Here is a 10891-nt window from a genome sequence, read left to right as displayed (position 1 = left end):
CAGACTGGATGATCTACTCAGGTCCCTTCTGACCCTAGAAACTATGAAACAATGGAGCATGTGCTTGCTCTGGTCCTGGCCCAGCCCCAGTGGAGGCAGAGGTGGGGAGGGCAGGCAGCTGCTGTGGCTCCAGGCGTAAGATGGCCCAAGGGTTAGGGCCAGAGCTGCAGCTTCTGCCTGTCTCCTCACTGCATCATACTCAATTCCAAGATGAGGGGCTTTTCCCCTCATGTTAATTCTAGGGTGACCTCATTTTGGAATCAAATAAATATTGTCATTTCAGTTAGTGCAACATTACATTCCCATATAGGCAAGGCCTTAACTTTGTTGGAGATAGAATGTTGTCTTTAACTATACCAGTATAGACATACCCTCAGATTAACACAGTTGTACTACTTATGCTCACTTTCAAGGAGTTAAAAGACAGACCACATTCCTGAATATCTTATAACATCCCAGCACCTGAAAAATATACAATTTTGGCACCAAAACTTGAATAATTAAATATTATTGTTTCAGTATTTCAAGAGTTGCTTGCCCATTTTTTCCCCTCAAGGACTTATTTGGCTACAAAGAGTTTCTTCAGACAAAGAATTGTTAGAAAGAAAATTACATATATGAACATGCCTATAACTATGCTCATGTTGTTGTGTAAAAGTACCAGTATTAGGAGGTAATACTCCATCATTACTCATATAAACTATTATATCCTGACTTTCTTAAACATGACTAGTAGTGTAACAATCAGAGTTGCTACCTGAGACACACCCTGCAGGAGAGTGTGGGGAGGGAGTGTGGGTTGCAGAGGATACATGCTGCCAAGGCATGGACTTCATGGGGGCAGGGGGCAATTCTGGTGTCCTTCCTAACTCGGTGCCCAGGGTGGCTCTCCATCTCTCCCCCACTAGTCACACTACTGAATATAGCTGCTTTGATCAGGCTTGCAAAGACTTTTTTTTTAAATGTCAGTATCTGGGTGTGTATTAATAATTTTTTTCTTGCCTAAAACCAAGAATAAGAAACGCCGTGAGCGCCGAGATCTTCTAAGACTGCAGTTACTGCGAATTTTTGAATTACTTGCTGATGCTGGTGTTATAAGTGACAGGTAGGATTGATAATATGGTATTTGTAAGTGGAAGAATTTCTATTGGGCATTCCAATAGGTAATTTGTTTAGTAGCTTCACTGAGGTATTGGAAAATATACAGAATATGTTTTTGACATGCTACTGTAAAACTTCTGATTGTCTTTAAGTCTGTAATTTGGTGTACTACATGCTAAATGAACTATACCTGTCATTGATTTTGAACTTTTCTTTATATTAGTACAAATGGAGCCTTAGAGAGGGATACCTTAGCCCTTGGAGCCTTGTTTTTAGAGTATGTTGATTTGACCCGCATGCTGCTGGAGGCTGAAAATGATAAAGAAGTTGAAATTCTTAAGGACATGAGAGCACACTTCAGCGCCATGATTGCTAACTTGATTCAGTGTGTTCCAGGTATGCTGTCAAATTGACTTTCTTCTTTAGGTTTTTGTGTAGTAACTATAAGGGAATATGGTTAACAGAACACAGAATTCTCTCAGGAATGAAAACAGGAGACATCACAAAGCTTGGTGAAGGCTGCAGCACACATACATAAGATTCTTCTCTTTCTAATTGCAACAAAGGAGTTTGACAGCCTGTCTCAGCTCCAGTTTTCTTCCTCACAGGCCCTTATCTTACTCAGTTTAGAAATAAATGTCAAAGTTTTCATTAAATTCCTGGGAACTCAGGCCATAGCAAAGGAAAACATTCTGTTCGTGGCTGGAAAAACATTTAAGTTTAAACATATAATGGAAAACTTGCCTTACCCTCTAGAATTCTGCCTCATGCCAGCAAAACTTCTGTCCCCCCTTTTTTACAGCTACTGACAGCCTCCTCCTTTGTGCAGTGTACACTTCTTTAAAAAAATTAAAAGGTCAGCCTAAAGGCCTCCTTCCTAACCATTAGAAACTAAAATCTTGCTGGAAGCATGTTCTCTCCTTAAACATTTCTGATCACAGATTATTTATAACTAGGGGGACCATATTATTTCCAAGGAAATCCAGGACACTGTCTTTCCCTATCCCACCCCCAGTCAATGGCACTGCTGCAGGCAGAGGCAGGTGGGCATGGATGCAGAGTGCAGTCTGGTGGGGCAGCATGGTGATCCAGGCATATGGGTAGGCAGGCACCACTGCTGCTGCTGCTGTGTGGGAGCAAGGCAGGCAGATTAGAGTGGTGCCCAACCCAGCCCACCAACCACCTACTCTGCCTCCAGTCATTACTCAGGAGGAGCCAGGCTGGGCACATGCAGACAGCAGCATCAGTGCCTACCCAGCTCCTACCTTCCTGACACACCATGTCACTGCCTCCCCACCAGTTTGCACCCCACACACTTGCCCACCTGCCACAGCCTGCAGCAGCCAGTTATGGGATTTTTGTTTCCATTTTCAACAACTAGATGGGACATGGGGATGACCTGCAGTATCCAGGACTCCCTCAGCCGAACTGGGATGTATAGTAACCCTACTTATAACAAGCAACAACAGCATTTCTACTGGGTAGCAAGAAAGAGGCAAAGTAAGAAAATGAAGAAATGAGCAGTGAAAACAAATGTTAACATAGGACAGCAATATTCAGAGCTGGATGGTTTCAAGTTTGGTTGTTCTCAGTTGTAAGAAGTATATCACATACCTAATAGATGAGCAAAAAAAGAGCACTCATACTCAGAGGCATAACAAGCAGAGTTTGCTTATCCACTCTGGGGCCTCAAAGCAGTCCTTGGCTGCTGTTGCCACAGCCATAGCATGATCTGCCCACCCCAGCTGTTGCTCCTACAGTAGCAGCATGGTGTGAGTGCACCCAGCTGCTACTGGAAGAGCAACACTGTGGAACTGCTGCCAGGACAAAGAATTAACAGGAGGTGGGGGTGCAGTTCTGGTGCCTCTATTTAGCTAGCGCCCAGAGCCAGTGCCCTGCTCACCTACTGCAAGTTACACTACTGCCAAAATCTGATTTTTCTCCCATTCAAATGAGTAGGAAAATTCTCATTAATTTGCATGGAGCCAATATGTTAGCTGTTACCGATGGATAATTTACTCAGTTCTTTATTTTTCTCATTCCCCTCCTTGTGTTTGTCCCAAATGCAGGATTGGAGTTATTCAGCAGCGACTAGTTGTAAAGTTTTTCTTTTTTACTTATATTTTTGTTGCTTTCATAGTCTAATAAGTACTGTGTAGTGATGTGAATTGAGCACAATGAAACAGCTGGTTTGGATGTCCTGCAAAGAGCCAATGATGACTGATGTGTGTTTTAAATAATTCAACTTTTGATTATGAATAGACAGTTATCTTTCTATTAACCAGCAGATGTCAAAGCATGTCAAGAACTAACAAAGCCATACATACCACTTAACTCTGGACAAACTTATTTTCATTGTGGCAGCTTCAGTCTTCCTTATTTACTTTTAATATTGAGGTCTTATTGGCTAGTTAAACTATGCTTTTGGACATCACCTAATTCTTTGGAGTTGAGGGGAAAGAGTCCATTGTTAGTAATGTGCCTGGCCTCTTTCTAATTAACCTTAAATGTCTTTTTTAATCACGCATGTGTGGGTTCAGAGTATCCATTTTATATCCCCCTTCCTATCTAGTAGTCAAAGGTATCATGAGTCCAGCAATTTGTCAGTGTGCTGACCCTACTGCTAGAGTAGAAGCAGCAAGGAGATGGGTACTTTCAGGTGAAATGTTTTTATTAGGCTAAGATGGTGTTTAAACTTGTTCCTTATTTCTTCTCTGATGGATTTTCCCTTTTTACCAGGTTAGGAAGTATCTTGTCTCATTTATTTCAGCTCCACAGAATGAGTTTCTGCTCTATCTATTATTGGGTATTTCTATCTGAAATTCCTACTGTCTGTGCTGGATTAGAAAATGTTAGCAAATGGTAATTTCTTCCCTGTTAATTTAGTTTCTCCTTACTGCCTTTCAGCTTTTTCAGACATTCTGTCTCCCACCATTTTGTGCTGGAGGAATTAGAACTATGTTAAACAGTCTTAATTTATTATATATATTATTTAGCATTAGCAGATATGTTCCTTTTGCTTAGGAATGTTCCTGTTGCATATCAGTCAACATAACATACCTCCTTATAAGGAAATAATATAGGATTGCTTTATTTTCTGCCCAGACCTGCTATTGTAGTAGGGTAATACATAACCATCATTAGGGCTTATATTGAAAGACCTGGAACAAAAATAAACAAGTTGACCATAAAAAGAATGAATGAAGCAGTGAGCTCCCCTTATTAACATCCTGATTCTGAAGTTAGCAGTTCACAAATGCAGCAGCCAAATCCAAATTCACCTCTGAGCTTTCCCACAACTAACATGAAATGTATATGTCCTGCATTAGTAAGCAATCCACATCCTCACAGAGAGATCTATTCTTTAAATAGGAAAGATAGTGCACCACCAAAGACCAGTCCATCCTCCATAGGAACATTGCTCTCCTACTGTGATCCTAGGCAGCCATCACCAATCATAATCCACTTGGAAAGAACATCACTATCGCCTCGCATTTCAGTAAAGATCCTGTAAGCAGCTCTGATCCATCCTACTTTGAGGAAGAATTCTAAACAGAAGGAGGACACCAGTCAACCTTTTAGCTTAGTAATCTAGTGAATAGGGCGCTACCCCGGAGTGTGAGAGAACTAAGTCTTAGGCCCTTCTCAGCCAGAGGAAGTTTGAACATTTATCTCCTCTTCCTGGCAATGTGCCCTAAACATCAAGCCATAGATAAGGCAGGGCCAAGTATACCCTTTTCCTCTCCTGTTGAAGTGGGCCACCGGGCAGGCAAGAGGAAAAGAATCATAGTACCAGAAGGAGAGCATGCAAGGACTGTGATCCTGTGGCCTAGTGGCAGAGGCCATTGGTTTAGATGAGACAGAGCCCTGAGTACTAGGCTGATACTGTTCATGAATTTTACCCTGTGATTATAAAATGAAAAATATGTAACCTTGGGAACACAAGCTGGGAGCAGAGGCATAATTGAAAAATAGATGCTTCACTGGAACCGCTCTGAGTATGCTTGGTGGCTGCTGCATAGAGTGGATTAGAATTGTATTTAGTTGTTTAAATGCCAAAAACTCCATAAGCGCCTCTTAAGAGGCAGATTTGGATTTGGCTCAACATGTTTATATAAACACATATTTGCTTAAACTTTAAGTCTCTTGAAAATAAAGGGTGTCTCATTAGTGGCATTAGGATAACCAAAAGAGGTTTAGTTATTTTCTAATAAATATATCTGCAAATATAAATTAAAACTTTCTATTCATGGAGGTAGGAAGTCCTTGAATCAGCATTACTGCCATAGGGAGAGGACACTGATTCTTCATTTCTGCTGTGTTTGTTTTGCTTTAGGAAACTATAACTAATTTTATTTTCATTCATTTAGTTCATCATAGGAGATTCCTCTTCCCTCAGCAAAGTTTGAGGCACCATCTTTTCATCTTGTTTAGTCAATGGGCTGGACCTTTCAGCATTATGTTTACACCACTGGATCGTTATAGTGACAGAAATCACCAGATTACAAGATACCAGTACTGTGCATTAAAGGTATAACATGGTTTCATTTCTCCATTAAAAGTTATCTATTCAGTAATACTGGTTACAGAAATGGTATTTAAGTTCAAAAGAAAGAGAAATAATAACCATTATTTCCTTTTATTTATAATTATTGTTAATTAGATTTTATATGTGTACATATATATGCATATAATCAAAAGAAGCTTTACTTTTCTGTTTTTATGATCTACAGAAGGGATGGATTATCAACCTCCAGCCTGCAGGCCATATCCAACCCATGGAGCTCTCACTGCATCTAGAAGTTTGGTGGCAGGAGAGCAATGGCACTGCTCCCCCACTGCCAAATTTCTGGACCCATGGGTTGCTCTGGACCCTGTACACTGGATCTGGGGCCCAATCCCAGTGCACAAGGCCAGGCAGGGGCAGCACCAGGGCCCAAACCCAGTGCAGAGGGGTGGGGAGGAGGCAATGCAAGCCCCCCAGGATCCAATCCTGGCACAAGAAGGGGAGGGGGAAATGCCACCCCCCTGGATTCTGAGTTTGACACATGGGGGACAGAAGGGAACAGTGACAGCCCCTGCAGCCCAATCCCAGAGGGCAGGAGCAGGCAGTGCTAGGCCCCTGGGACTCAATCCTGGCACTTGAAGCTGGGAGGAGGCAGTATCAGGCACCATGGCCTGATCTGGCCTTTAGGTGGCCTGGTCCAGCCTACAGATGTCCAGCCAAAAGGCTGAGCATCACTGATTTACCACTGTTTTTCATGGCTGGTTGCTTTTTTGCCCATGCATTTTTCTTTTGTTATTTTCTTCCTTATTCAAAAAGAGCAGGAGGTCAGACACAAGTTCAAGTGTAATACCACTTCAGTATTAGGTACATCCTGTTTCAAAAGGATTATTTCCTGTTCTTATATAGAGATGAGCTCAATAGTTTACATATTCTATTTCAGCTGTAAATATTACAATCAAGCAGTCAAGTAAACAGGAAAAATAATGCCCTGTTTACCAATATATGTTTCATCAAATGACAAAACAATTTAGTAAATCAGTTTCAATTTTGACAGAGAATTTGCATTTGAAACATAAATTTATTTTTAATAATTTTATAATCTCAATATAAAAGATTGGGTGAAATAAAATAAATTCCATAACTTGGCTATACCAAGTATTTAGGTGCTTTAAAAATTTAATTCAGCATCTTAATTAATGAAACTAACTTCTACATCAGTGTACATGTAGAAATCCAGCAAAAAATCCCTACTATTTTTTGCCTTAAATATAAATACAAATGTCTTGCACGTATGAAGAAATCTGTTAAATACCTTCATATACATTACACACTTGTGTAACTACTACATTTCCTTGTATTACCAGGCAATGTCAGCTGTACTCTGCTGTGGCCCTGTATTTGACAATGTGGGTCTTTCTCCTGATGGTTATCTCTACAAATGGCTTGATAACATTCTAGCTTGCCAAGATTTACGTGTGAGTACCTCATTAATAATGCCTAGTTTAGAAGTTATTTCAAATTCTGTACTTGTTAAATGCAATCCACTTTGCAAATGCAGATAGTGTAGCTGGATTTGTTTTATTACTTTGAAGAAAAAACAGGAAATATTCATTGTTCAATCACAATGAACATAGATTCATAGATGTTAGGGTCGGAAGGGACCTCAATAGATCATCAAGTCTGACCCCCTGCATAGGCAGGAAAGTGTGCTGGGTTAAGATGACCCCAGCCAGATGCCTATCTAACCTCCTCTTGAAGACCCCCAAGGTAGGTGAGAGCACTACCTCCCTTGGGAGCCCATTCCAGATTTTGGCCACTCTAACTGTGAAGAAGTTTTTCCTAATGTCCAGTCTAAATCTACTGTCTGCTAACTTATGGCCATTATTTCTTGTGACCCCCAGGGGCGTCTTGGTGAGTAGAGCCTCACCCTTCTGTGTCCCCATGATAAATTTATAGGCAGCCATAAGGTCGCCTCTCATCCTTCTCTTGCAGAGGCTGAAGAGGTCCAGCTGCCTTAGTCTGTCCCCATAGGACTCGGTCTACAAGCCCTTAACCATACAAGTGGCCCTTCTCTGGACCCTCTCCAGGTTATCCACATCCCTCTTAAAGTGTGGTGCCCAAAACTGGATACAGTACTCCAACTGTGGTCTGACCAGTGCCCGATCGAGGGGAAGTATCACCTCCTTGGTTCTGTTTGTCATGCATCTGCTGATGCATGATAAAGTGCCGCTAGGTTTTCTGATCACTTCATCACACTAACAACTCATGTTCATCTTGGAGTTCACTAGGACTCCGAGATCCCTTTCCATTTCCGTCCTGCCGAGCAAGTCATTTCCTAGGCATCAGGTGTGCTGGACATTTTTCCTCCCTAGGTGCAGCACTTTGCATTTTTTCCTGTTAAATCATATTCTATTGTTTTCTGCCCATTTTTCCAACCTGTCCAGGTCTGCCAGTAGTTGTTCCCTGCCCTCCAGTGTGTCCACTTCTCCCCACAGTTTTGTATCATCTGCAGACTTGGACAGAGTACACTTCACTCCCTTGTCCAAGTCACTGATGAAGACACTGAAGAGTATCGATCCAAGGACCGAGCCCTGCGGGACCCCACTGCCCACATCCTTCCAGGTCAATAGCGACCTGTCTACCACCACTCTCTGGGTATGACCCTCTAGCCAATTTGCCACCCACCGGACTGTGTAATCATCCAAGTCACAGCCTCTTAATTTGTTCTCCAGTATGGGGTGGGATACCATATCAAAGGCCTTCCTGAAGTCTAAGTAAACGATATCTACCCCTACTCCTGTGTCCAGTTGTTTTGTAACCTGGTCATAAAAAGAGACTAGATTAGTTGGGCATGACCTACCTGCTACGAACCCATGCTGGTTTCCCCTTAGCATAATATTTCCTGGTGGGCTGTCACATATATGAGCCTTAATAATCTTTTCAAAGACATTACCAAGGATGGAGGTGAGACTGACTGGGCTGTAGTTGCTTGGATCCTTCTTCCTCCCCTTCTTGAAAACAGGGACCACACTGGCCCTTTTCCAGTCCTCCGGGACCTGGCCCGTGTGCCATGAGTGCTCAAATATTCTTGCCAGTGGCTGTGCAATGACATCAACCAGTGCCTTCAGTACCCTCGGATGGAGCTCATCCGGGCTTACCGACTTAAATGCATCCAGTCCTTCCAAGCAACTCTGCACCACCTCAGGGTCAACACCTGGTAGTCTGGTGCCCTGCTGTTGGCTCTCTGTGATCCCATTGTGAGACTTGTTTTGCCCCTCATTGAGGAGTTCAGCCTTATCCACCCTGTCTGTCACTAATTGGTTTTGCCTGTTTGGTAGTGGTCCTATACCACCCTGGGCCTTCCTTTTACTCCCTATATATCTGAAAAACAATTATTTGTGATCCTTAACTTGGGATGCCATCCTCAGCTCCATGGTAGCTTGGCCTTTCTAACTGCCTCCCTACAACTGCAAGCTGAGGAGGCATACTCCTCTTTAGTAATTTCTCTCTGTTTCCTTCTTATATGCCTCCCTTTTTGTCATTAAGCTGCTCTGGATTTCTCTGGTCAGCCAAGGAAGCCTCTTGGCCCCTTTCCCCTTTTTCCCCCACATCGGGATCATCTCCATCTGTGCCCAAAGGATCGCTTCCTTAAGGCACAGCCACCCTTCCTGGGCTCCCATCTTGCCAAATCTCTTACCCTGCAGTGTGTCACTGACTAAACGCCTGAGCTCGCTGAAGTCAGACTTCCTAAAGTCTAGCACTTTCACCCTACTAATTACCTTTCCCACTCTATGCCTTATGGTGAATTCTATTATTTGGTGGTCACTGTCCCCCAGGTGACCACTGATCTGTAGGTCCCCTACCATGTCATCCCCCATTGCCAATACCAGGTCCAGTAAGGCATTCCCCCTAGTGGGGCCATGTACCTCCTGCATCAGGTGGAGGTCCTGCACACAAAATAGGAACCTGCATGAACAGTGGGAATATGCTGTCTGCGTCTCCCAGCAGATGTCAGGGTAGTTTAGGTTCCCCATGACTACTGCCTCCCTAGTCTTTATGGTCTCCAAGAACTGCCTCAGGAGTTGCAAATCTAGTTCTGCCCCTTGGTTGGGGGCCTGTAGACCCCTACCACCAAATCCCTTTCCCCTTGACCTCCATGTATCCTAATTCACAATCCACAATCCTTCTACTTTCTTTTCTTCCAATTTGATAAGGGTCAATGTATAACGCTCCTTGACATAGAGTGCAGCCCCTCCCCCTCTCCTCCCTACTCTGTCCTTTCTGTACAGCTTATAGTCCTCAATGTGTACCGCCAGTCGGTATCACACAGTATCACCACAAATTTTAAATGGTAACAGGAATTTTATCATTTCAGAATATGTACTTTATGTAACATAATAGAATAAGTAGGATTCTACTGTAAGGCTCCAATTTCTTTGAATCAAGATTTTAGGCTTTTTATCCACTACTAGACAAAAGCCAAGGGCAGCTGAGAAAATACTTCTACTTCTCTGTGGAGTATTTCTACCCACCTACTTCTGTGCCCAGTGGAATCAGAATGTAAAATCACTTCCTTCTCCATGAAATAGCTGTTGGTGAAGTAAAGCTGAATGTGGCAATATAAAAAAGAAGATCTTCAAAAGAAGGCAAAAAAAATCTACTTTTTAGACAAAGCCTATAGGAATAGGATTCCCTTAAGCACTGGATCTGGAAATATCCAAGTATATTTTGATTTTGCTAGAGTCTGAAGTTAAATAATCTCTCTATGTAGTAGATTATTTTTACTGTTTACTGTTCTGTTCCTTTGGAGGCAGCTTCCTTGATTGACCTATAAGGTACCTGATATCAATTTGATAGCTTGCCTCCTGAATCTCTTTCTTCTTTGGCATACATCTTCAGTCCTCTTCTTCAGTTTCCAGCATCTTCAGTTTTCTTATCTTTCCACTTGTGGCACCCTACATTTTAACCAGCTATTATCCCACAAGTTATCCCACAGTGACTGCATTTGTACAAGTCACTTTGGTTCCTAGACAAACTCCAAGAACTGAAAGAAAAGGGCAGGACGCTGGAAGAAGACTTGTTTTAACTCTTTCCACAAGCAGTTTAAGGAACTTAACCAAAACTATTCTCTGTTAAGGACTATAGTCATAAATAACAAGCATCCTCAAGGTTGCTTCTCAAGGAAGCGATCCTCAGTGCACAAGCTAAATCTATTCCAACACGGAGGAAAGGCAGCAAGAAGGCACAGCAGCCCCCCTGGCTCTCCAGAGACCTAGCGGACCT

General features: G+C 42.5%; 1 protein-coding gene across 8 annotated transcripts in view; it reads left to right on the top strand.

Annotated features, from left to right (window-relative positions):
* Positions 1-10891, top strand: part of FRY (FRY microtubule binding protein) — a 379103-nt gene that overhangs the window by 221732 nt on the left and 146480 nt on the right. For all 8 annotated transcript variants that reach the window (XM_019530102.1, XM_019530097.1, XM_019530098.1 and 5 more), the window contains 4 exons: positions 1014-1105; positions 1325-1497; positions 5472-5632; positions 6973-7083. In XM_019530102.1, coding sequence (XP_019385647.1) covers positions 1014-1105; positions 1325-1497; positions 5472-5632; positions 6973-7083 — 537 coding nt within the window. The remainder of the gene's footprint in view (positions 1-1013; positions 1106-1324; positions 1498-5471; positions 5633-6972; positions 7084-10891) is intronic.

Source organism: Crocodylus porosus, unplaced genomic scaffold (genome assembly GCF_001723895.1).
Source record: "Crocodylus porosus isolate Cpor-Errol unplaced genomic scaffold, CroPor_comp1, whole genome shotgun sequence".
Classification (NCBI taxonomy): Eukaryota; Metazoa; Chordata; order Crocodylia; family Crocodylidae; genus Crocodylus; species Crocodylus porosus.
This window is presented reverse-complemented; position numbering and strand designations above follow the sequence as displayed.